We start from the raw sequence: 27972 nt of genomic DNA, 5'->3' as shown, positions 1-27972 counted from the left end.
GCTAAATTGAGGACTTCAGCTTCTGAATATGACTTATTATACTTTTAAACTAATGTGGTGAGAAATGACTTTTAGTAATAGAAAATCCTTTAACCAAGATTATGGTATGTCTCTGAGGTCTCCATTTCTAACAAACATTTCAAATTCATATGTGATTCACTTTTGGTCAGAGCATGTGTCTCTACTTTTACATCAAAATCACACACACTCTACATTTTAACATCTTTATAGTTTAACATTTATATTTAATTACATGTCTTTTGGGGGGTGATTTTTGAAGGAGAGAGGAGTTTTACTTAACCAGTTTCCTCATTCTACAATTTGAAATGCTCTATTTTTTCAATTTGCTTCATTTTAAAATTATTTTTAAATTTTTAAAATTATTATGATTATAATATAGTATAATTCAATAACTATATATGTGTAATGGTCAAATTGGGGTTATTAGAATTGCCACCTCTTTGTTATTACTTTATAGTCAGCCTAGTTAAGATGTATATCATCAAAAAAAAGAAAAAGTGATATATAGAAAGGGTAACGTTTAAAAAAAATCTATTTTATTTTGTTTTTTTTTTCTTTTAACCTGATTTTTTTAAATTTATTTATTTATTAAGGATTTCTGCCTCCTCCCCGCAACCGCTTCCCATTTCCCTCCCCCTCCCCCGATCAAGTCCCCCTCCCTCATCTGCTCGAAGAGCAATCAGGGTTCCCAAGGACCGCCCACCTCTATCCAGGTCTAGTAAGGTGAGCATCCAAACTGCCTATGGATGTTTTGCCTGCAGGTTTGTATGCATTCCCCACAGAGGCCAGAAGAGGGCACTGGATCCTCAGGAACTGGAGTCATAGACAGCTGTGAGCTGACAGACAGGTGAGTTCTGAAAAGGGAATCCAGGTCCACTGGAAGAACAGCGAGTACTCATAACCACAAGCTATCTCTCTAGGGCCTAGAAAGGAAACTCTTACACACTGTTGGCAGAAACATAAATTCTGCACAGAAACTATGCAAAGCAATATGAAATTCCTTATAAAAACCACAAGTGTACTCATCATGTGCTCCAGCTCTAGCGCCACTGCATACAGGTCCAAAAGAACTGCAGTCAGCGTCTCAAGGTTATTCTGTGTTCCTGTGTTATTGCTGCACTGTTCATGACAGCTAAAATATAGATCAACCCAGATACTCTCCAGTGGGTGAACAGAGCAAATGCTAGCCGTACACACACCACATTAGTAGATCACACGTAAAACGAAAAACCTATCATTTGCACCAAAACAGATGGCTCTGCAGGACATGTTAAGTGAACCTGTGTTTTATCTTGACCGTCTTCCCATGTTTATTCCAAACTTTTCAATCATTTCGTCAGTCTCCATGGGATTTAACATGATCGTATTATACTTTATTTGCTGAGAATAGAAGCTTTAAACCCTTTCAGATAAAAAGTGTTTATATCAATATATTTTTTTTTTTGGATTTTTCGAGACAGGGTTTCTCTGTAGCTTTTGGTTCCTGTCCTGGAACTAGCTCTTGTAGACCAGGCTGGCCTTGAACTCACAGAGATCCGCCTGCCTTTGCTGGGATTAAAGGCGTGTGCCACCACCGCCCGGCTATATCAATATTTTTAAATCTCCTGAAATCTTCAGGTCTCTTCTGACTGTCTTATTCCTACCCTCATCTATGACTGACAGAGAATGGCCATTCGCATTACCTTTGCCCCACAGTCTGCTCCTTTCTGAATGCAGAATCCAATGAACCGTGGGTCTGCCACTTTTACCAGTATGTTGTCCACACAATAGACATGAATACTCCAGATGCCTCTTTGCTCCATGTCCTCCACAATGTTTTGGGCTGCAAGAGCCCGGTAGAGACCACCATTCCCATCTGAAAAAGAAAATAGCCCACTAGTAGCATACCATGACCCACTGTGAAGGGAACCAGAAGATTTACTGGAATGGCTTTCATAACAGTTTTAAAAAATTAAAAACTGAATAAGCACTGAGTTCAGGTATCAAAAGTTACAGCACAAAGCTATTTTGAAGGCTTTTTAGTATAATTATGCATAGAGTAACATCAATAATATAAGTCCAGCAAACCTCAAACAATAATTTAGCCTATAATATATAGGACAATATAACACTTATCAAGCAATGATTATTTCAGACCATTTTAAGTTTTATTAATATTTATGATTCAAATCAGTCCAGTATGTATATCCCAAACGAACTTAACTACAGTGATACTTTGTTTATGATCTATCAAATAAAGCTTACCTGAAGATAAGTATGCAAAGCTATAGCCTCACTAGTCAGTCATAAGAGGTCAGGCAGTGGTGGCACACACCTTTATTCCCAGCAGCCACACTAGTTAGCCACAGAAGTTGGGCGGTGGTGGTGCATACCTTTAATATCAGGACTAGAGAGGAATTATCAGGCAGGAAGACGGCACAGAGGTAAGAGCCCTCTAGTGGCTGGCTGCTTTGCTTTTCTGATCTTTCAGCTTGAACCTTAATTTCTATCTCTGGGTTTTTATTATTTGTGCTACACTTAATTATCTCAAAATAAAACTATTTAAGCATTTTATACTAATTCACTTGTTAAGAAGCCAGATTTATACAAAAACCTATTGAGATTTAAACTAAATGTAAGTAAAAGACTTTTTCTGTTTTCATTGCTGTTTTAATATATTTCTTTCAACAATCTTGACCATTATTTAAACAATAATGAAAAAGTTCCCAAAACAGCTAAGAATATCAGTAAACTCTTCTACAGAGAGAGAAATGTAGGGACTGGGAACGCAGTTCAGTTGGTAGCCTAGCATGCATGAAGCTCTGGACTTGGTCTCCAGTACCTTCTAAAACAGAGTATGGCTACACACACCTGTAATTCCCGCACTTAGGAAGTAGGGGAAGGAAGATCAGGAGTTTAAAGTCCCATCAGCTACATGATTGCAGACCAGCCTGGGTTACATGAAATCTTCCCTCAAAACAATAATATTCTTCTGAAAATAGAAATGCAGATGAAATAGAGGCCCACACATGGCGAAGGTCACCAGTTTACTATCTATTGATTTCAGTCCTTCCGCCAAGTACAGACTCACATAGATGCAGGTCTCACAGTTGAACTCACACTCCGGGTCACTTACTGTGTGTGGCTATATAAGCAGTACTTTTAGTGGAACTGAAAAGCCATCAACAAACGGTGACATACGTATACTAACTTCATATATACAAGCCAGAGACCCTACTCAGCGTATACAGTTCTGCATTGTACTCTCTTAATGTATCAAGATTTCTCTTAGACATTTAACGTCTCTAAGCAATTACCTCTACACGATTGAAGAGCTAAAGTCATTTGTAAACTACCATTTAGCCTCTGCTATTTTGAAGCTTTGTTTTGTTTTTCATTGTTGGCATGTGAACCAGAACCTTGTGCACACCAGGCAAGCAATGTAGCCTTGCTCCACTAGCCACGTCTCCTACTTACTAAATACTGAGGCTTTCCAGTTTTTCACTACAGTAAATAGTGTGCTGAAGACATTGTTGTATATATGAGGGAATATATATGCGCGCACACACACACACACACACACACACACACACACACACACACACACAGAGGAAGAAAATGAATATCCAGAAAGCTGCTCAGGGGTACAATCACTGGATCCATCCATTTCAACTTTTTTTTTTTTTTTTTTTTTTGAGACGGGGTTTCTCCATAGCTTTTGGTTCCTGTCCTGGAACTAGCTCTTGTAGACCAGGCTGGCCTCAAACTCACAGAGATCTGCCTGCCTCTGCCTCCCGAGTGCTGGGATTAAAGGCGTGCGCCACCACCGCCCGGCTCATTTCAACTTTTTAAATCACTCTCAATTTGAAGGGGTGGGAGAACCTGATATTTTTAACAGCCAAATCAATACATAAAAAAAAAAAATCAAAAGTTAATGGTTTGTTCCTTTACTATCAAGAAATCATCAAATATAGATGATAACAAACCTGGAGCCATAGAGACTTTGTTTTTCTCTTCCAAAATAATTTTCCCATCAAAACTCATAGCAGGCAGCATTCCCTGCTGAAAAAAGACCACATTCTCCTTTTTTAAACCAAAGTACTTGTGCTTTGTGAAGAACTCCTTTGTAGACTCCATTGTTCTACCGCTGGTCATTATATACCTAAGAAAAGAAAAGCCAGTTTTCTAAGCAATGGTATTGTGTGAGTTAGGCGAAGGAAAGCGGGCCCACTTCCTAAGCTACACAGTCTGCGAGAGCGCCTGCTTCTTCCTCATTTGACTCACCTCATCTTTTTTTCTATAAGGCACATTAATTAGCTGCTAAATTTCTTCCAGAAATGTTATCAATCCTTATGCACAAAATCAGCCTCTAACAATATCAGACATGCTTCCAGAAGCCTATATCTAGCGGTGTAAGTAAGAATTTAGAACTCTGTGGAGATGCATGCTAAAGTTAAAAGCTTTATTCTAAACAGAGGGGGAAAGATAACATCAATACTGCAGGCTAATGTTCTCTTGCAGTTCTTAATAAAATCTGAACTAGACCCCAGACTTTGATCACCATCCCAGTATAATCACATAAGTAAAATTATACATTTTATTGCCACAAGACTTTAATTCAGGGTCTTGAGAGATGGCTCAACAGTTAAGACCACTCTCTGCTCTTCCAGAGGACAGTGCCCGAGTCTCAGCATCCACATGGTGGCTCATAACTATCTCTAACCCTAGTTCTAGGAATGGAGTGCCTCTTCCTGTCTCCCTGGGCATTGGGCACACATAAAAGTGCTCAAACATATATGCAGGCAAAACACTTATACAAATCAAAAAAATATGCAAATCCCTTTTTTTAAATTTTTTTCAGCTGAACTCATGATAGAATGGCAAAGGAAAAAAAAAAACCCTATCTAAAAATTACAATTAGAAACTGTAGTGGTTCAGGATCTTACTAGAATATAATCTGCATAAATGTTGGAATTTTTGCTTCAGTTAGTGATTAACACTTAGCACTTAGGAACAGTACCTCAGTTAATAATCACTGAATAAATGAATTGATAAAGAAGGGGCTGGAGAGATGACTCATAGGTTAAGAGTACGTGCTCTTCCAGAGGGCCCAGGTTTGCTTCCCAGCACTCACTAGGTAGTTAACCGCTGTAACTCCATTTCCAGAGGATCTGAGGCCCTCCTCTGGCCTCTGCAAGTACTGCAAGCATGTAGAGAACATGTACTTCTGTACATTTTGAAGGTTATGGAGCAGATGTTTCCACATGAGACTTGGCTTACCATGGGATGACACACTTGTTGCCATAGCGTTTTTCAGCTAACTGCTGTAGTTTCAGAATGCGTTCTGCTTGAATCTGAAAAAGGGTCTTGTGGGATGGCAAGCCAACATCATACATGCCCTTCGGATATGCAACTCCAAGTCTTGTCCCCTGACCACCAGCTAGAAGAAGAACTGCTACTTTGTTCTGAGAAATCTGGGAAAGTCCTGGAAAAGAAATCATTTGTATCACAAAACTTCCATAATCAACATACAGAATAAAGCTTAGACAATGCATTCAAACACCTAAAAACTAGACAGAGGCTTCAAGGAACACATTAAAGTAGGTTTCTAGGGCTGGAACATTGGCTCAGCTATTAAGAACTGTTCTTCTAGGACTGGAGAAATGGCTCAGAGGTTAAGAGCATTGCCTGCTCTTCCAAAGGTCCTGAGTTCTATTCCCAGCAACCACATGATGGCTCATAACCATCTATAATGAGGTCTGGTGCCCTCTTCTGGCCTTCAGGCATACATGTAGACAGAATATTGTAAACATAATAAATAAATAAATATTAAAAAAGAAAAAAAAAGAACTGTTCTTCTAGCTGGGCGGAGGTGACGCACGCCTTTAATCCCAGCAGAGACAGGTGGATCTTTGTGAGTTCGAGGCCAGCCTGGTCTACAAGAGCTAGTTCCAGGACAGGCTTCAAAGCTACAGAGAAATCCTGTCTCAGACCAAGCAAGGAGAAGGACATATGTAGGTATATGCAGAAACAGTATCATTTTACATAAGGGACATAAATATCCACACATTTTAGAATGGAAGTGAGAATGAACCACCCAAGAATACCAATGGATGATTACATCATTGCTTTCAAATTCATATGTAGCAAGCTTTCTAATTTGCTAACTTTACATTTCATATATTTTGTATATTAGGTTTTCAAAAAGATAATATACTAGGTAGAGCAAGAATTTAAACATTGATACCTCTATAAAACAGGAGTACTCTCCAGTTCTGAGTCCACATTTTTCTTAATAACCATAGTCCAAGGACCTCCTTTAGCAACACCAGCTATTTTTTAATTATATATTTAAAGCATATTGTGTTTCCACAACTTTCACCCTTATAGTAGCCTTAGCTAGCTGAGATTTAATTTTCTTTCTTGCTTTTTATTATTATTTCTATATAATTTAATTGTACCTTATAAGAAGCCAAAATTAAGAAAACTAAATGGGGTAACTTAAGTGGAGAAAGTTCACCCCACTTAAAGTTTATTAGGTCAGACTTTATGACCGATCAGAACTGAAGACAGAGGACTGCAGTCTGGACCTCCGCAGGTGTCCAGAACCAGACATACTTCTGAACATCTTTTCCACACACACATTCCAGACAAAGGCTTTGCTTTCTAAACTACGTATTCTCCACACATTTTTGGTTGTCTTACTGTTAATGTGTCTTTTTCTATCTTTCCTAAGTTTCTCATTGTCCATTTTCAGTATGTAAGAACATTACTTTCCTCAGCTATTCCACTCCAAAGCCAGCGCCCAGCAGGCAGCTCCATGCTTTAAACACCAGCTTACCTAATGCCATCAACACCACTTCAATGCTTTCTTCAGCTGCAACCAGCCATCAAAATATCCCTATGAAGTCCTTCCCCCGACCATGTCCCTAAACTGCTGCTTTACTCCAGCTTCCCAAGCGAATCAGCTTTGATGTTTGCACAGTAACCTCATCCTTTACTCAAGTGATCAGCATTTGTTTCCTAGACCCAGCTTGTCACTCTTGCTCGGTTCTTTCCATCTGTGGCTGTGTACCCAGTCTGGTCATCCCAAGAGGGACAACTGGGATTGTGCCCAGCAGCTGCACATTCCAGATTGAAATATTTTTATGTCTGTCTTGCCTCCATTTAACAACCACTATTATTATATATAGTTATAATATAATCTATATATATTGCAATTTAATAAAAAGGTTTTCTGTGGACCTAAGAGAATTTACTCTGTATGCAGAAAGGCCTGAATTCAAATCTCTAGCACACACATTAAAAGTTAGGTATCATTGCATGCCTGTAACCCCAGCACTGGAGGAGACAGATGGATCCCAAGAGCTCACTGGCCAACCAGCCTAGCCAGCCAGCCTACCTGGTAGAAAAGGTGAACTTCATTAACGAACTCCGTCTCAAGGCAGTAAGGGGGAGAGCATTAGCAGGAGACACCTGGGTGTCCTGGCCTCTGCCTGTGCATGCAACAGTTCACACACTCACATACTTATGAGCATATACCACACACATACAAAATACACACGCGCAAAAGGTTTCTATATTCTTGACTCTAGCCTATGAGTGGACAAAGAAAAACGAAAGGAGAAAGGCAGTCTATGGAGAATCAAGCCCAGGACAGTTCAAAATCAAATGTTTTCATATAGTTCATATAGTTGTTCACAGAACCCAAGGGTGGGTACCCAGCTGTGTAACTACAGCATGCTTCAGTGCTTACCATTAGTATGCAGTGCTAAAATCAGTGTCTGTCTTATAATGACAGATAAGATACCGCTGGAAATCAAGTAGTCAAAAAATTCAGTGACTTTTTCCAGGTATGAAACAATGATACATTATTTCAAACTCTATGGTAGCAGCATATATTTCAGACAGGGAGCACTGACAAAAAGCTAACTAACCATAAATGTACTTGGCTGAATAAGAGTTAAGAAACTACAAACTTCATATCCTAAAGCAGTCTGGGCATGGTTTTTCACACTTGTAATCCCAGCACTTGGAGGTAGAAACAGTTCAAGACCAGCTCAGTCGTCACAGCAAAACCTCGTGTCAAAATTTCTTAAATATATATGTGTGTGTGTACTATATATATGTATTACATATGTCTCAAGAGTCTTCAGAAATATGAAAGTCTGAATAATCACACCCCTTTATCCCTTTTCACCTCTTCATAATAGGACCCAGTTAGACTTTCTTACAGGAAGGATTTTAACACAGAGAAAAATGGTAAGCAAGAGACAGATCCAGGTCTAGAGAAAATCTCTTTAAAGATCCGCGCACTGTGAGCCCAGAAGGCCCGGAAGGTTTACAGTGGCCCTGTTAAAGGTCAAACACTTCCTGCAGGACGTCCTGGCTGGACTAGTTCCTCTCCAGTGCTTTAACTTGGACAGGTGCCTAAACAAGGATGGTCTCACCAGTACTTCTGAACAGAGCGCAATGGAACTTCCATTTAAATTGTGAGCACTCCAGGACAAGCCAAGGGGCATCAACAGGCGATTTGACGAGCGGAAATAAAGGAAAATTATCCAAGCCAGCTCGTCAGAAATAATACTGAAACACGAGGGGTTTGGCTTTTTGAGACAAGGTCTCACATAGCTCATGCTGGCCTCAAACTCCCTTTACAGGCAAAAATGGACTTGAACTACTACTGATCCCCCTGCCTCCACATCTACGCACTGGGACTATAGGCATGTACCACCACACCCACCTTAAGTCTTTACATTTTAATCACGTTACAATGGAAACTGCTTCCCAGAATGCTGAGCCCAAAAAAGTAGACTAGTCAAGGACACTTCTGTCTATCTGAACTACCTCTATAAACTAAGGCCTTACCATAAATTCCCCTAGGCATTAAACACGAAGTGCCTGTGATTAGTGTGGGCTGGAAAGACCACATTTGGCATTGTATACATATTTAAAATCATATATTGAACTATGATGACAAAAACAAAATAGTTGGGATTTGCCTTAAAATACAGCAAAGAAAAAAGGGAACAAAAGGAAGAACACATGAATCAAAAAGAAAAAGTAATTTTTTGTCAAAGCACCATATGTAGGCATTCATTATACCATATTTGTCTCAAAATATAATCATAATATACTTCTACTATTTCATTAAAAGTCCATATAACATATATACTGTGTGTGTACATAAAAAAATACTACAAAAGATTACTAGTGGTTATTTTCCTCTGGATTATGGAACAACAGAAATTTATATTTTTTTCCCATTGACATTTTTAGTATTTTCTAGTTTCCTTAAGATATACTAGATTTAAGAAAAATTAGGAGATAATGCTATGAGTACATTTCTTCTGCACAAGACAGTTCCTTTCCTACCCTACAGTACTATAAAGTCAAGAAACACCCCTGCATGTACTAGCCGGGCACTAGCACCCAGGAACATTACAAATCCTAGGAATATACCTCATGGCAAGAAAAGGGGAAGCCTGAAAAGTTATTAGCATAATAGTGGGAGATTAACTTTTATTTAATTAAATATGCATTTTAAATAAAGAATGATATTTTATATTAACCAATCATATTTTCCTAATTTATCTTTACTAAAATGCCATTCTTCCCAAAACTTCTAATTCCTTCTCTTTCAAGCTCTCAACAGTTCCCCACTATTCTTTTTTTTAAAAAAATTTTTTTATTATGCGTACATGTCTGTGTATACGCCTGCAGGCCAGAAGAGGGCACCAGACCCCATTACAGATGGTTGTGAGCCACCATGTGGTTGCCGGGAATTGAACTCATGACCTTTGGAAGAGCAGGCAATGCTCTTAACCTCTGAGCCATCTCTCCAGCCCCCCACTATTCTATATGTAGCCAGAACACTTTAAAACTCAAATTAAAGCCAGGCGGTGGTGGCGCACGCCTTTAATCCCAGCACTCGGGAGGCAGAGGCAGGCGGATCTCTGTGAGTTCGAGGCCAGCCTGATCTACAAAAGCTAGTTCCAGGACAGGAACCAAAAGCTACGGAGAAACCCTGTCTCGAAAAAAAAAAAAAAAAAAAAAAACTCAAATTAAAGTAAGATCTCTCGTCAACAAAGAGATTACATAGTAACCCCTAAGAGACAACTTTCTACCCTTGGTTTCAAATGTTCATTATCATTTCAATAAACAGGCATTTTGAAACTACTACAAAATACTTTTTCCACCATCAGGAAAAAAACAGAGTTGTCCTTGAGACATTATGAGATTCCTCACAGTCTTCACAATGGCGATCTCTCTCCTCCAATTAACTGCAGAAACTTCTTTTACTATGAATGTGCAAACACACAGCAGTTTCTGGCTAAGTGAGAAGGATACAAAGTCAGCTACAAAACAAACCTCCACCCTACTGTTAAGCCACAAATAAATACTGTTCCCAGACACTGAGCCAAAAGGAAGTTTGCTTTGCTCCCTCTTGGGCCATACTTGGTCCTAACAACTGTGGATATAAATGTAGACAATAAACATAGATTAGTTCTACAGAGCCCATTAAAAGCTAAAGAAGACTCAAACTGAATGATGTCCTGCTTGTTGCTTGTGGCCATTTCACAAGATTCCTGGGGTGTTAATGCTAAGACTCCACCCTCCTCAAATGCTAAGGAGAACCAGTGGGCAGCTGGGACACAGGTTGGAAGAAGCCCAAGTGACTTCTGGTTTGGAGGAGAAGGCTTTTGAAAGCCAGGAGGAAGGCAGGGTTAGTGATTCCAAAGTCAGTATAAGTCAGGGCATCACCCAAACTCTCCTCTTGCTCCTTACTGGTCCTACCCAATTCTCAATAGGAGGCTAGGAGGATAGGTTAGCCATGCCTGAGCACTTCAGATCTGAAAGGCATCCTCTGAAGAAACCAATCTTTCCCAATCTTTAACCATTGAATACTCTTGAATAAAGCCTCATAGAATGACTAAATACACAGAACAGAAGGGAGTAGAAATATGACAGATGTGAAAGGTTAGAGACCTGCCTAGTTAGAATCTACTTCCTCTTCCCTAAATGAAACAGTTGTCTTAGACTGAACTCCCTGGAGCTCTTGAGAACAGTTTAAAAATCAATAACTCTGTCAGTCCAGAGGGAGACAGAGGTACAGAGCATGCCAATGGTGCCAGTTATCTTCCTTTTTCAATGAGCAAGAGATGGGATGACAAAAAGTCAAAGACAAAACTAGTCACCAATATAAAACTGTAGCTATAAAATTATTCACATCTATAAAGTAAACATGTGGGGCTGGAGAGATGGCTCAGCAGTGAAGAGCACTGGCTGATCTTCTGGAGGACCTGTGTTCAATTCCCAGCAACTACATGGCCACTCACAACTGTCTGACTCCAGTTCCAGAGGATCCGATATCCTTACACAGACATACATGAAGGCCAAAACACCAATGTATATAAAATAAAAATCAACTATTTTTAAAAAGTAAACATATATATAACTAGGTAATACAAGAAAATAAAAATAAACCAGGTGGTGGTAATGCACACCACCTTTAATCCCATCACTTGGGAGGCAGAGGCAGGTGGATATCTGTGAGTTCAAGGCTAGCCTGGTCTACAAGAGCTAGTTCCACGACAGGCTCCAAAGCTACATAGAGAAGCCGTGTCTTGAAAAACCAAAAAAGAAAAAAGAAGAAAAAGAAAATAGATCTAGAGCTGGGTGGTGGTGGTGCACACCTTTAATCCCAGCACTCGGGAGGCAGAGACAGGCGGATCTTTGTGAGTTCAAAGCCAGCCTGGTCTACAAGAGCTAGTTCCAGGACAGGCTCCAAAGGAGGGAAAATAGATCTAGGTCTGATATAGTTACAGGCAATTTCTGATATTTTGATATTCATTTCTGTGATAAAGTAGATTAGTTTCATTTGTTCACTCAGTTCAGAAAATGAGGCAAATTTAACAAGAAGTGTAGACAAACATTCAAAGGTTCTGTTGAACTGTTCTGGAATAGAATATTTGATTAACAATGTAAAAATGTGTTGCATCTGTTTGTGTTGCGGAATTGTTTAACTATGTAAAGATGTGTTGCTGTTCTACCTTGCCTGCCTAAGGCACCTGACTGGCCTAATAAAAATCTGAATGGCCAATAGCTAGGCAGTAAAGGGATAAGCAGGGCTGGAAGGCAGAGAGAATAACTAGGAGGAAGATTCTAGGCTAGAGAGAGAATGAGGGAGAAAAGGAAGCAGCAGCCAGGGGTTGGCCTGCCAGACAGACAGACACAGAGGAAGCAGGAAAGTAGGACATACAGAATGAAAGAAAAGGTAAAAAGCTCTGAGGCAAAATGTAGATGAAGAGAAACAGGTTAATTTAAGTTTTTTTAAAAAAAAGTTAGCTAGTCAGAAACAAGCCTAACCTAAGGCTGAGCATTAATAATGAATAATAAGTCTCCATGTCATGATTTGGGAGCTGGCAGTCTGAGAAAACCTGCCACATTGATCTGTCTTCACTGTCAACCTGACTCATCTAGAATCACCTAGGAGACCAGTAAGACCCATTTCTGGGTATATCCAGGAAGTATTTCCAGGGAAGATTAAATAAAGGAAAAGAAGCCCCACTGTGCATGAAGATGACATCATCCTATGTGTGGGAGTCCCAATAGAATCAAAGGGGGAAAGAAGGAGCCAGTGAAACAGTGGCATTCTTCTTTCCTTCCAGGTCAGCCATGATGTATGTGAACTGCTCTGCTCCAACATGCCTTCCCAATCAGGACGGAGGGAACTCTCTGAAACTGTGACCCAAAATACATGTTTCTTCCTTTAAGCTGATTTGTCTGGTAATTCGTCAGAGCTATGCATAGATCTAGGGTATAATATGTAGCAAACTTCTTATTACAGAAGAGTACTTACTAAATTTTAAAACAACAAAATTTTCAACTCTACCAAAAAGCTACAATTGAGCTATTCTGCCATTCTCAAATTACAAATTAGTACTAGACATGAGACTAAATTATAGTTGTAAACAAGAAATCTTTGGAAAAAAATAACACACAATACTGATCAATGTATAAGTGCAAATTTTCCTTCTAACTGATGTCTGACATGCACAGACAATCAGAACACACACTGCTCTTCAAAAGTGTATGACATAATGAGGGAGACAAATGCAAACAGCTATTACTAAAGGTGGAATCAAATGCAAGCATAAACAACTAAATCCAACTTGGGACACTTAAGAAAGCACTAAAAATAGCAAATATGGTGAATCTTAAAGAATGAATAGAAGAAAGCCAGAGTGAAGGCTCAGTGGTTTAGAGTACTGACTGCTCTTAGAGAGGTCCTGAGTTCAATTCCCTACACCTACACAGTAACTCACAGTCATCTGTAACTTCAGTCTCTGGGGATCTGACACCCTCCTCTGGCCTCGAGGGCACTGCACACAACTGGTATGCAGGCATACATGAAGGCAAAACATTCATATATATATAAAATAAAATGAAGGAAAAAATTTAAAGGAAAATGAATGTAAGAGTTGGGTATGTAACTCCAGCTACTTAGGAGGCTGAGGCAGAAGGGCTGCAAATTCAGTCTTCCTGGCCTTCAGAGCGAGCACAAAACCAGCAGGCAACTACCAAGACCCTGTCTAGATCTATAGCTCAGCGCAGTGTACTTTCCTGCATGCAGAAAGCCCTGGGTTCAAGCTCTAGTACCTCACAAACAAAACTAAGAATGCCAGTTCACAGCAACAGAACCATTGCCTGCACAACTCCATGACCTTCAAGGTGACCCATTAAGCAAAGGCACAGGCCAGACTAAGCTAAAGATAAACATAAACACAGGAGAAAATGCATAACAGAACACCTCAGCTAAAACAAGTGCAGCAATAGGAAGGGGAGCAGTAATGCAGAAGAAAACAAAACTGAAATACAGGCATGGGCCAGCTTAAGGCCGTGCAGATGAAAGCAGCTTAAACTGGAACATTTACTTTGTGCCACAAAACTTCAGGGAAAGTAACCTAGCAAAGGTATGGAATTTAAAGACAAAAAGAGACTGGGGCCAAATAAAGACCAGCATGAGAAGAGCTTTGAAGCCAGGCATCAATAATTCAAGCAAAGCACAGATCAGCAATGGTAGACACTGCAGCTACCTTGGCAAGGCTGTTTGTCACTTCTAGTGGGTCACTTGGTTTCTAGTATGACAGGCACAGTGTTAGCTATATGATCCAGCAACTTGAATGATTTCAGCATATCTCACAATATGCTGTGTAAGACATGAGCCCGTGCTCAGTACCTTCATTCTCCCAGGCCTGCAGCTGGTCTTGATCTCTGGTGGCACTGCCCAGCACCTCTCGGGGCACAGGCTCCATTCGTGTATCCACCTTTTCTTGATGAGAGGAATGATCAAATCCTCCAATGGCCTTCTGGAAAAATAAGTTCAGCTCTTCAAAGTTCATGGCCTGGAGCTCCATATAAAGGTCTGCCTGTTGGGCTTCCTCCAGCTCATTCCAAAACTGCAGTAGGTGCTCTTGTCCAGCTTTGGACAACCTGAGTTTGAGGTCATTAACATTCATCGTGCGCTGGTAGCAAGACTTTGTAGAAGCAGAGTTGTGAGAGCTGTGAACCAAAAAGAGAAAAGGAACTAAAAACAGGCAGAAGTCTAGCTCCAACCGGATGGGATTTTCCTTACTAAGAAATCATGCACAGCACAATGACATTTTGGTCAACAAGACTATTTATTTGACAGAGGTCCCATGAGATTGTATCACCCCATCCTAACTACCTAACTACACAATATGCTGTGACGCCTGCGCAGTAATGAAATAGCCTGGTGACACTTCTCTCACAACATAACCCCATCATTAAGCTATGTATGACAATAGTTTTTTGTGTTTTTTTTTTTTTTTTGGTTTTTTTCAAGATAGGGTTTCTCTGTGGCTTTGGAGCCTGTCCTGGAACTAGCTCTGTAGACCAGGCTGGTCTCGAACTCACAGAGATCCGCCTGCCTCTGCCTCCCGAGTGCTGGGATTAAAGTTTTAAAAGCTCAACATTTAGAAATGAGCTTCTGCCTTTCTGACACTCACTGTTTGTGAAAGCGTATACTCAGAAGACAGTAATTAGCACTGTGAGCCAGCACCATATGAAACATTTTACTCACAGGCCTTGTCGAACTTTCTAGCCTTTCTGTCCCCTGTAATTGTCATCACTACTCATATCATGGAGACTCTAGCACAAACTCAGCAGTGTGGCCAGCAGTGTGGCGCAGGCTGCACTACTCCTCTGAACGCTAAGCTGCCACTTCATATTTCAACTGCTCTCCTTTTGCCATTTTTAAGCACTGTTGTATACAGAGCACAACAATCTTCAGTAGGATAGGACCACGTATAACCATGAAAACTATATTTCAATAAATAGCAACTTTACAGGAAAACAAGTGAGATCACATGATTATCTCTACTCACTAAAAACACAGACCCTAATCGGGTGGTGGTGGTGCACACCTTTAATCCTAGCTCTAGGGAAGCAGAGGCAAGCAGATCTCTGTGAGTTCAAGGCCAACCTGGTCTACAAACCAAGTTCCTTCACAAAACAGAAACCCAGTCTTGAAAAACAAAAACAAACAAAAAGCCCACAGACCCTAACTGAAAAGAAAATAGTAAGCACACATAATAGTCAGAGATGAAGACCTGTTAGTCACAAACACGAGTATTCTATGATCACAAATCAAAATCTTAAACCACACAATGCTAAAAGGTAAGAGAATGAAGAAATATTTAGTTTACCACACACCTAGTATTGATAAATGCAAGATCTGAGATAGGCACTGGCTGGCAAAAGTTCACAATCTAGCTCTATCTACAGGGTCGAGCAGACTACACAGAGGAGAGTAGGAAACAAGGAGATCTTGATGGCCCTGGGGTATGAGCGGGAAGAAGAGAAGTAGCAGTCAGAAAGTGACTAGATACAGTGTAGGGCAGGGCTATCCCATGAAAACCAGGTAACGGGTCAGAGATCAAAGAGTAAGCAATAGGAAGCCAACAGTGGAATGCTACACAGGGCACTGTCACCATGTAAAAGATGAGAGAAAGAGCCCAGCAGTGGTGGTACATGCTTTAAATCCCAGCATTCAAGAGGCAGAGGCAGATGGAACTCTGACTTTGAGGCCAGCCTGGTCTACAAAATCTACAAAGTGAGTTCCAGGACAGCCAGAACTGTTTCACAGAAACTCTATCCTGACAAACAAACAAAAGAGAGAGAGACCAAGAGAGAGAGAAAGGAAGCAGTGATACAGAATATATGGTAAAGATAGCTAGAAGAAGGAAAGCAAGCTAAAACACAAATGTGGGTATGAAAAACCAAGGGGATCCAACTAGAATGGCTATTATCAAAAAAGCAAACACTTGTAAGACAGCTCAGCAGGTAAAGGCACTTGCCTCCAAGTCTGAGGATCTGAGGTCTATCCCCAGAACTCACATAGTGAAAAAAGAGAGCTGACTTTAGCCTCTACACATTCACTGTGGCGTGTGTGGCATGTGTGTACACACACGCACACACACACACGCACACACACAGACACTGAAACTGTAAAAAGTAAAACTTTAAAAACAATGAAAAAAATGCTGGTAAAGATGCAAAAGGAAAGGAACCCTTGCATGACATGATGCTATAGAACTCAGGATGAAGGTTACTCAAATACTAAAAGTAGAACTACCATAGATCTAGCTATCACCACCTCTGGGTATCTAAGTCAGCATCCAGGGATAGCTACCTGCACATTCACAGTTCTTGCGCACAATCAGAATAGCCAATACACAGAACCATCTTAGACACCTATCAGCATATAAACTGAGAAAGAAAATATGCTACCTAGACCAATGGGATTTTATTCAGTCATAAAGACTGCAATGTCATTTTCCAGAAAATGGGTAGAACTAGTAGTGAAGAAAGCCAAATTCAGACAAATATTTCATTTTTCTCTCATATGCAGAACCTACACTTAAAAAACACATACATACAGGTCTAAAGTGAGTAGAATGAGGAATGAACAGACCAAACGTATGTCTCTTATATGCAATCTAGACTTAACTACAGATACCCTTTATACATATGTATGACATGAATACAGAAGAAAGACTACTTGGAAAAGGGGACTAAGAAGGCAAATAAAACAAATACGAACCAGGTAAAATGATACATGTCTAAAAATGCCATAATCGCCCAGCGATGGTGGCGCACGCCTTTAATCCCAGCACTTGGGAGGCAGAGGCAGGCAGATCTCTGTGAGTTCAAGACCAGCCTGGTCTACAGAGCTAGTTCCAGGACAGGCTCCAAAGCCACAGCAAAACCCTGTCTCGAAAAACCAAAAATAAATAAATAAATAAAAATGCCATAATGAAACCCATTATTTTGCACGCTAACTAAAAAAGAAAAAAAATAGAGAAAAAGACAAGGGCATGAGCCAGACTAGTTGGGGTGAGGGGCTCATTTGAGGCTCACTAAAGAAACCTCATTGCATTCCAACTGCTTAGAACAGGAGCTAAGGAGAAGATACCAAACAAGCAACCTATTCTTCTCCTTATACAGAATGGTACAAAGTGGTACAGGGTATCAACACTCCATCTGCATTCCTGCAGTTCCCCATGCCTCAGGTCCATTTCCTATGAAATGAGACACCCAACAGTTCCTACCTCATCACAACCATTCAGCACCCAACAGTTTACAAGGATGAGAGCCTACACCTGGTGTCCACCAAGGCACTATGGCTTTTGCGACCAAAGGCAGCAGGTGCAGGCTCATCCACTGCCATACCAGACACAGAAAGGCAAAGGGTCTACCCCACAGGAAAAAGGTGGCAGCCACCGGGGAGAACCAGGTCACCTCCTGCTCCCATAAGAAGTCTTGCATGGAGAACGGACTGTGCTGCAGCACCCATCTCTTCCTAGACTTTAGACTTATGTAGGGCTCCAGAAGTTGTCAGGCTTGGGAACAAAATTCCCCTAATTTCATTGTCTATACCAAGTCATAAATACTTCCAATACTCGAGTCTATAAATGGGAATAAAGTTTTCATTCAATGCTGAGGTCTAACTTAAATAATTTTCACAACCAATGAGAAAATGAGGCTGAAAGACCCTAAGCAACTTGCCTCGGGCTACATTAATTACTAGTACCTAGAAAGAAGGGAATTTTTCTTTTGTTTTTGAGAAAAGGTTTCTCTGTGTAGCAGCTCTGGTTGCCCTGGAACTAGCTTTATAGACCAGGCTGGCCTTGAACTCACTGAGATCCTTGCCTACCTTGTAGGGATTAAATGGGTGGACCACCACACCCAGTAGCTGATGTGTATCTGACTCCAAGTCTATCCTCTTTCCCTGTCCTCACAAAAGCAGGGGAAATACAAAGAATCCAAGGAGAGGTCTCACTTAAATACAGGCAGGATAATTAGATGGCAACCTTCACTCAACTTTAGAATCAGACGAGGCAGGTTCCTACGTCAACTCTACTCCAATACAAGTTTATGATTTTAACTCTTCAATGCCCTAATTTCTTTTCCTTTCTGTTTTTTTTGGGGGGGTGGTGTTTTTGTTTTTCCAGACAGAATTTCTCTGTAGCTTTTGGAGCCTGTCCTGGCACTCAATCTGTAGACCAGGCTGGCCGCCTGTCCCTGCCTCCCGAGTGCTGGGATTCAAGGCCTGCGCCACCACCACCTGGGCAGTAGAACTCTTCCTTAAACAGCCATTTAGAGCTGGGCCAGCCTTTAATCCCAGGCTGATCTCTGGGAGGCTGAGGCTAGCCTGATCTACAGTAGGGCAAGTTCCAGGACAGCCAAGGCTCCACAGAAACCCTGTCTTGATAGTCTTGATAACAACAGAGTCATTCAATACCCTTCCCCTTTAGGCACTTGAGAAAACATTATTTGTGCAAATAGAACAATTCATGGTAAACTTTGATATCTGGGCCCAGAAAACCAACAGTCTACAAAGGTTACCAAAATCCTATCAGCTCATTCACATGTTATGTAACACTCATAATAATCATGACTTGTATTTACTTGACACAGCTATAACCATCAGTATAGTACCATATTTCATACTAATACTGGCAAGGAAGCTATATGGAAGTAAATGGTATATAGCAACAGAGAAAAGAATTAAAGACATGAATTTTTATACTGACAACAAAAAAATCTAAGAGCTAAAAATCTGCACTAGAAATTATGACTAAATTTGATGTAACCTAACACATCAGAATCAATACAAATGGCAAGCCATTATCAAACATGCCTTTATTAGATTTTTTGTTTTGTTTTTTTCGAGACAACATTTCTCTGTAGCTTTGGTGCCTGTACTGGAACTAGCTCTTGTAGACCAGGCTGGTCTCGAACTCACAGAGATCCACCTGCCTCTGCCTCCCCAGTGCTGGGATTACAGGTGTGCGCCTGGCTGCCTTTATTAGAATTTAAATGCCAAATTAATGATGTTCAATATTTCCCATTTCCTCCTCCCCCACCTCTGCTGTTATATGTCCTCAAAAGAAAAAAAAAATTGGGGTTAGTAAACTCCTTTTGAAAACAGGTACCAAGTCAACGGTGGTGATACATGCCTTTAATTCCAGCATTTGGGAGGCAGAGGCAGGTGGATCTCTGTAAAACTCGAAGCCAGCCTGATCTACAGAGTGAGTTCCAGGACAGCCAGCGTTACACGAGGGGGGGGGGGGGGGGTGTGGTAAAAGAAAAACCGGTACAGAGACTGAACCTAACCACTAACTGACAGCACAGACTAGACTATTAAGTCTTTTCCCCCAAGCCAAGTGAGTCAACTAACAGTGAAATAGACAAATGTCTTCAGTTCCCTGAAAACCCTTGGGTCCATTCCCAGTGAACTTCACCTCCAACTCCCTAAACTACTTTTGCCTCACATAAATACATATTAGCATAATCACTACCACCCGATTTCAGATTTCATCAGGCCAAACTTTAAAAAATCTTCAAGAGCATATGTATGCTCTCAGCCCTCCAGGCCTATCCTTCTACCAGACCAATAGAGGGGGAAACCCTGAAATTTGAACGCTCTCCCTTTATCAATAGCAAGCGAGGCAGGGAAGTGGCAAGCCGGCTGGGTGCTAGCCACATCCCCCATTGGGATCCCCTGTCCTCTGAAGCTCTCAATTTTTACTCTCGTGCTTCCAAAACGCCCCCAACTCTTTGCCTTGACAACTCCAGAGACCGCTTATTCCCACCGGGGACCCCCAGATATGGCACAACTATTCCCGATCCCTGACTTGAGACCCTCATGGTTCCTCTTCCCCATCCAGGTGAGAGCCCACTCGCAACAGCGCTGACTCGAGTCGGGGACTCCATCACCGACCCAGCCTCCTCTCCCGGGTCTCCCAAGTCCTTCCGCGCGTCCCAGCCCCGCCGTGACAGAGCCCACGCCCCTCGGGAGCACCGGGCAGCTGGCGCGGTGGTCGGTGCGGCTACGCGTGGCCCGGTCCGCGCGCTTGGCACGGGAGCGCGCGGTGGAGGGGGCCCCTACCTCCCTCGGCGTTCCCCCGGCTCCGCCTGGCTCCGGCTCCTGCGGCTTGACTACTCGCCGGCGTCCCGCGCCCTCCTGGAATATATACCGTCATCCGGGGAGGGGGGGTGCCGGGGCGGTGGGGCGGGCCGCAAGCAGCAGCCGAGAGGAGCGTGGGCCCCGGCCACCCCGCCCCTCTCGCCGTGGTGAGCGCCTGCGGCCGCGGGGCGGAGCGGAAGGCTGCCGGTCCGACACGTCAACCTCCCGGAGCGGCCAAAGGGGCGGGCGCCTGCGAGGGGAAGGCGCGGTCGCTCGCGTCACTCAGATTTCTGTCCAATGGGATGGCTCGCGGTCCCGTCAGTCTGCGGCACCGCCCCCTCACGCACTGGCGGGGGCGGGGCCCTTTGCGCGCGCTGCCCGGGGGAGGGTGAGACCGGAGGGAGGCGCCACCTTGAGGACAAGCGGCCAAGCGGGGCTTCGGGGTCATCCGGGGAGGGTCGTTGTGCCCCGTGCTGGAGAGGAGCGCGGGCAGTGACTTGGGGCGACGGATTTCCGAACACCCACGGGTGTGGTTGGGAAAGACCCGCCGATTTCTGGGCAGAGATCCCTCTGAGGCGGGGCTGTGACCTTAGGCTAGCTGGTCTGGTCTCTGATTCTCCAGATACCTGCCTGCTACTGCCTCCGGCTTCCTCTGTCATTGTCTTCCAGGATCGTGGGTGCGAAGCCAGCCGGGTTGCCTTTGGCACAGTCACAAGTGAAAGAAGAAATCAAGTAAAAGGGGCTGGATAACCCGAGGTCGTGCTGAGTGTGCCAGTGACAATGAGTCCAGGGTGCGGGATTTAGCTCAGAGTATGTGGACTTTACCTCGCTCGGAGGGAAGAGCCAATGTGCAGCTGTCCTGTGACACCATCAGCAGCGGGTGTGCACATGCAGGCTGTATTCTCAGTGTTATGAAGTTGCATTTATATTTAAAGTTATGTTGAGTTTTTCAGATTCTGAAAGAGAGTCCCAATTTGTTGAGCTGTCAGAAGCACCTAAATTTAGCATATCTGGTAGACAGGCTTCCTCAGTTAGATTTTCAACGGTTTCCTTAGTCGTTCTTGGATATTCATTTTCATTCAGACTTTACTATCAATCGATGTCATTTAGAGATTTTATTATTTAGCAAGGGGTGCTATTTGTAAATTAAAAGATAATTTTCTATTCGTTAAGGAACTGTTGTGGCTTTGCAGTATTTAGACGACTGCCCAGACACATAAGAAAATCTTTACCCTCCAGAGGTTAAGTGGCTGGATGAATGGGGGTCAGAGAGTTAAACACAGTTGGTGGAAAAGGATCAAGGACAGAGGTGTAATATGTTAGCAGTATTTGCTTGGCCTTGGTCTGGCATGCCTTCTGGTATCCTGTTTATATGCCACGTCAACTGAGAAACTGTAAATGCCAGGCGTGCCTTCTTGGAGCGAGAATAACAATAGGGGAGTGTTCTCTGGTGTTCATACTTCGTTTTGAAAACACTGAGTCTTCAATGTAGAATATAGAACCTGGCACAGTGGGGATGGCCCAGAATCCCTTGATCTTTGCATATGCATGTCTCTGGGGTTGAACTATTCTCTTGAGAAAACCCAGCGGCTACAGCAGTCAATGAAGAGCAGATTGTTCAAAATGCATTTGTTGAGTTATTCTCTGTTAGACCTTATGATAGATACCACGGGGGATCAAGAGTCTGTTTCTTCCAGGAGTTTCTAGTACAGTAAGAGGCAAAGGAGAGAAATGCTTCTTTTTCAAAACGAAGGGCATGAGTACAACAGCAAATACTCAAATAAAGGCCCTCAGAGCTCAGAGGGAGCAAAGGGATACCGTTTCCCTCCAAAATAGGCCTATTGAGGGACCACCTCATGCTTCTGAGGGCTGCCCTTTGGTACTCAGCCTCTGTGATAGAGGCTTTGTTGTATCTTTCCACGGGCAACTTCAGTACCTTTACCAACTCCTATTACCTCCCGATACTAATAATTTTTTTAAGACCAGGAAATTTGTCCATAGATTTTTTTTTAATTGGGAAGGGAAATATCTACCTAAGAGCTGCTATTTAAAAAAAAAAGGGGGGGGGGCTGGAGAGATGGCTCAGTGGTTAAGAGCATTGCCTGCTCTTCCAAAGGTCCTGAGTTCAATTCCCAGCAACCACATGGTGGCTCACAATCATCTGTAAAGACGTCTGGCGCCCTCAACTGGCCTTCAGGCATACAGACAGAACATTGTATACATAATAAGTAAATAAATATTTTAAAAAAAAATTAAAAAAAAACTAAAAAAAAAATAAAAAAATAAAAAAAAAGTTGGGCAGTGATGGCATTCACCTTTAATCCCAGCACTCAGGAGACAGAGGAAGATAGATCTTTGTGAGCTCGAAGCCAGCCTGGTCTACAGAGTGAGTTCGAGGCCAGCCAAGGCTATTATTGCACAGAAAATATCTGTCTTGAATGCCTCCACCCCCCAAAAAAAGGAATACTAGCTAAAAGTTACATATTTTAAGTAATAGGAGCTCAACCCAGTAATAACAAATGGGTAATACTATCGTCTATTAGGTAGATGGGTGGACAGATGAATGGGTGGACAGATAGTTAGATATTCTGAGATCTGAAAAGATCAGCTGGGCGGTGGTGGCGCACGCCTTTAATCCCAGCACTCGGGAGGCAGAGGCAGGCGGATCTCTGTGAGTTCGAGACCAGCCTGGTCTACAAGAGCTAGTTCGAGGACAGGCTCCAAAGCCACAGAGAAACCCTGTCTCGAAAAAAAAAAATCACCCTGAACTTCAATTCACACAAAAAGCTTTATAGAGTTGGAAAGGGAAAAGAGAAAGTGCTGGCCTACAGGCCTACAGTAGTTAGATAATAATGTTAACTAGGAAAAGGATAAAGGGAAAAGGAAAAGAGAAGTAGGCTGGTTGTGTGGGAAAACTCCAGAAGGGACTAAGGCTGGGGATAGAGCTCACTAAGAGCAGTCACCTAGGGTGGATAAGCTGAAGCCCCAGAAACACACAGAAAAAAGTAATGTTGGGGGGCTGGAGAGATGGCTCAGAGGTTAAGAGCATTGCCTGCTCTTCCAAAGGTCCTGAGTTCAATTCCCAGCAACCACATGGTGGCTCACAACCATCTGTAATGAGATCTGGTGCCCTCTTCTGGCCTGCAAACATACACACAGACAGAATATTGTATACATACATACATAAATAAATAAATATTTTAAAAAAAAGTAATGTTGGGATGTGAGATGCTTTATTTTTTATTATAATTGCTAATGTATATTTGTTACTTATATTAATGAATTCACTGTGATTTTCCATATATAGATAAAGGTGTGTGTGTATATGTGTGTGTGTGTGTAGCTACCCTCCTTACTACCTTCTGAGAAAATATGCTTTAGATGAACCATTATTGTGAAACAATTTAAAAATTTTTAAATGTCATATATTATTAATAATAGATTTTATGTTTTTTCTACACAGACAATGAAATTATGGTCATTTTATATTATTTTGGGTGGACATATTTTGCTAAATTGTAAATTATTTTAATCTTGTGAAATGTTACTTAACATAAACAGCCACTTGGCTTGACTGATTTCCCCAGTGATGTGTCACGCATGTGCCAGTCTGCCCAGATTTTCTTGTTTCTCATCATCCATTATGACCCACCTATTTTTTTCTAAGTGTACCAGTACTTGGGGCTGCCACACCAGAGGAGTCTTCCCTCCATTGTCTGACCATGACAGCCTCAGCTGGTTCATGGAGCTTTTTGCCAGGAGGTTCACAATGCACCAGCAGAGTCTGGTTCGGCTCAGATGGGTCAGGGCAAAGCCTGAGCACCTATGACGTCACTGTTTCCAAGAGCGTGCAGACATGCGGATGGTGAACAGATTAGCGTTTTGACTTTCTTATGACAGTTGCCTCGGACGCAAGGAATTTCTTCCCTTGGGAGATGACACAGGTTTAGCTCACTGCTCCTCCCACACTTCAGTTTTCCGTAGTTCAGGGTGTGTTTTGGAATATTGTGAAATGAAGAAAACACCCTGTTAAATGTCAGAGTTCTCACTCAGTTTTCTATGCCTTCCTAACGTTTATACAGTCCTTTAGAGGATTCTGAGCTAGACAGTTTATCTAGGATGTGTGGGATGCCAGGAGTGATACACAAGAATGGGTAAATGTATAGCCTTCCTTCCTTCACCACTGACTCTCACCTAAGAGGCACTTAAGTCACTGAATGAAATGAACTAGAAAGTAAAGGAGTGTGTTGGTCTGTGAGGACTCCAGGGAGTGCAAAGCTATAGAACTCACAGGGAGGCAAGCTTTGATAGCTTGAGACTCTGCATTCCATCCCGGTGGGGTTGGCGAGACACGGTCTGGTCTGCCCCTTAATAAAGAAACAGCTTTGTCAAAAGTGAAGTGATTTACTTAAGGACAAAATTGATAGGAAGGCATAAAAGCAAGATTCAAAGCCAAGCTATCACTATATAGCAGCATTTCTTCGCAAGTAATGACTGTGAAAATAATCCAATAATTAAAAAGTTCAATGATAATAAACTTCTCTGATATTGTAAACGGAGCCTTGTCTCCCACCTGTCTGTTTCCAAATTTCCAGCAACCACTTCCCAAATTACCACAGAGAAGCTTATATTAATTATAAGGGTTTGGACAATTACTCAGACTTATTAATAACTAGCTCTTACATTTAAATTAACCCATTTCTATTCATCTATGTATTCCCACATGGCCATGGCTTTACTAGTTCTTGGGCAATTGGCTCAAGTCTCCCCAACTCCGCCCTTCTTTCTACTTGTATCTGTTTGGCTTTCCCACCTGCCTTTATTCTGCCTGACTATAGGCCAAATCAGTTTTTATTATCAACCAGTGAGGGCAACACATATTCACAGAGTACAAAAAGATCAACCCACAGCATATTTTTTTCCTCTTAAAACTAAACGGCTCATACTGTGATAGTTATTCTTCATTGTTAACTTGACAAGATTCAGAATAACCATGGAAACAAATATCTGGGCATTTTTAATGAGGGATTTTTTAGATTAAGTTGAAAGACTCATCCTAAGTGTAGGCAACACTATTCCATAGGCCATGATGCACCTGAAAAAAAAAGGATGAGGGAGCCAAAAAGCAGCTTGTATCCTTCTCTGCTTCCTAACTATGGACATAAATGATGAGCTACCTGCTGCTCCTGCCTTCCACACCTTCCCTGCCTTGACAGACTGCATTCCCACGAACTGTGAGCCAAGACAGATCCTTCCTTTAAACTGCTTGTACCAAGTGTTTTATCTTAGCAATGAGACAAGTGACTAAGACATCACCATTGTGAATTCTAGGTCAAATATTGAATGTGTCTGCTGGGGAAGCTGTTGTCTGGAACTTCTAATGCAGACAGCCTCGTAGTGATGTGGTCTCCAGGGGATGACATTTGCCCTACGGATGAAACTAGAATAGAGATATATTTTCTTCCAAACCTGCCTTCCTACAGATGTAGTGACTGTTGAACCTCTCACCTCTGTTTTGCTACACAACTGCCCATAATACTGTCTCTCAGATGTAAATGTTTCTCAAAATGTAATTTGGATTTATTGTACATTTTACCTTGGAGGCATCTCAGCTCAGCATGAATAATGTACATAAGGCTATCACAAGTTATTTTTGTTGGAGATATCACTTAGTCTCATAGTTTGCCCTTAGGTAGACCTACATATTAATATTGCTTTATATTGTCTCATGTGATATCTCTTTAAATTAATTTATTTTCTGTGTATGTGTGCTTTTTTCTGCATTCATGTCTATGCACCATTTTCATGCCTGGTGCCTGCAGAGGCCAGAAGAGGACATCAGATGCCCTGAGACTCGAGTCGCAGGTATTTGTAAGCTATTGTTTGTACACTAGGAATTGAACTCAGGTCCTTTGGAACAGTACCTGTGCTCTTACTGCTGAGCCATCTCCCTGGCCCCTGTAGGTAATATATTTAAATAAAGAAAGGATTTTAAAACAAACAAACAAACAAACAAACCTGTTCTGCCCTCTACAAAATCTCAGACATAGCAAGAAAATTCCTGAGCATTTTGTTCTAGCCCCCATGTCTTCCCTTGGTCTGGGTCACTTAGTATTAATTAGGGCAGATAGGACCTGTGTCCCAATGAAAGTCTCAAGCAATGCCTGTTGGCTTTACATCAGAATTAAACTATAGAACTATGGTCTTAAAGCTTACTGTGAAGGAAAATAATTCCAGGAGTCAGGAGTATCTCATGTTCCAGACCAGACTGGCTTCATAAACAATATATAGAAAAACGGGAGGAAAGCCAGGTGGTGGTGGCGCACGCCTTTAATCCCAGCACTCGGGAGGCAGAGGCAGAGGCAGGCAGATCTCTGTGAGTTCGAGGCCAGCCTGGTCTACAAGAGCTAGTTCCAGGACCAGAACCAAAAAAGCTACGGAGAAAACCTGTCTCGAAAAGAAAGAAAAACAGAAGGAGGGGAAGATTTACTTGGATTCTCAGTGTCATTGTCAAGTTAGTTTCTATGTCCCCACAGCATTGGCTTGTTCACTTAATTTGTTCAACTCAGCATAATAGATGAGAACGTGAACTCCAATGCCAGACAACGTGAGTTTGAATTGTGGCTCTGTCTGCAGTCACTACTTTAATGCCATTAACAAGTTTCTTAATATCTTTGGGCGCCATCAGGGATAATAATAAGACCAACCTATTAGGGTTGCTGTGAGGATTATTGTTTTCATAATACTTCAGAGTAATTTTTTTTTTTGTTTTGGTTTTTCGAGACAGGGTTTCTCTGTGGCTTTGGAGCCTGTCCTGGAACTAGCTCTGTAGACCAGGCTGGTCTCGAACTCACAGAGATCTGCCTGCCTCTGCCTCCCGAGTGCTGGGATTAAAGGCGTGCGCCACCATCGCCGGGCCTTTCAGAGTAATTTCTAACACATACTACTCTAAAGTAATTTGTGCAAATCGTTGCTTGAAAAATAATATTTGCTAAACTTAACTAGGTGTCAGGAAATAAGGCATGAGTTTGAAAAGAGTTTATTTACTCCCCTCTCCTGGAGTTTGGGCAGGATTCTTTCCTAATTAATACAGTTTACAAAAGGTGATGAGATGTTGTTATGGTTTCAATGTTCCCACCAAAACTCATTGAAATTTAATCTCCCTTGTAAAGTATTAAACAATAAACGGAAAGGGGCTGGTGAGATGGCACAGTGGTTAAAAGCACTGGCTGTTCTTCAAGGGACCCGGGTTCGATTACCAGCACTTATGTGGTGGCTCACAACCTTCTGGAACTCCAGTTCCAGGAAATCCAGTGCCCTTTCTGACATCCATGGGCAAAAAGGCATGGATGTGTTGCAGAAGAAATAAATAAATTTAGGCAAAACACCCACAAACTTAAATGTTTCTAAATAAGTAAATTTTTTAAAAAAGAAACAAACTAAATGGGACATAGAAGAGTTAATTAGATCGGGAG

General features: G+C 41.9%; 1 protein-coding gene across 3 annotated transcripts in view; it reads right to left on the bottom strand.

Annotated features, from left to right (window-relative positions):
• LOC121455080 (UDP-N-acetylhexosamine pyrophosphorylase) overlaps positions 1-20619 on the bottom strand; it is a 42449-nt gene extending 21830 nt beyond the window's left edge. For all 3 annotated transcript variants that reach the window (XM_041662618.1, XM_041662619.1, XM_041662620.1), the window contains exons 1-5: positions 20480-20619; positions 14243-14565; positions 5281-5485; positions 3987-4162; positions 1704-1876 (exon numbers count right to left, since the gene is read on the bottom strand). In XM_041662618.1, the coding sequence (XP_041518552.1) occupies positions 1704-1876; positions 3987-4162; positions 5281-5485; positions 14243-14522 (834 nt within the window). In that variant the 5' untranslated portion in view covers positions 14523-14565; positions 20480-20619. The remainder of the gene's footprint in view (positions 1-1703; positions 1877-3986; positions 4163-5280; positions 5486-14242; positions 14566-20479) is intronic.
• Between the last annotated feature and the right edge of the window lie 7353 nt (positions 20620-27972).

Source organism: Microtus oregoni, unplaced genomic scaffold (genome assembly GCF_018167655.1).
Source record: "Microtus oregoni isolate MIOR12 unplaced genomic scaffold, Mior012 000013F_ref0000133, whole genome shotgun sequence".
In the NCBI taxonomy this organism is placed as follows: Eukaryota; Metazoa; Chordata; class Mammalia; order Rodentia; family Cricetidae; genus Microtus; species Microtus oregoni.
The sequence above is the reverse complement of the archived record's forward strand: the minus strand, read 5'-3'. Positions and strand labels throughout refer to the sequence as shown.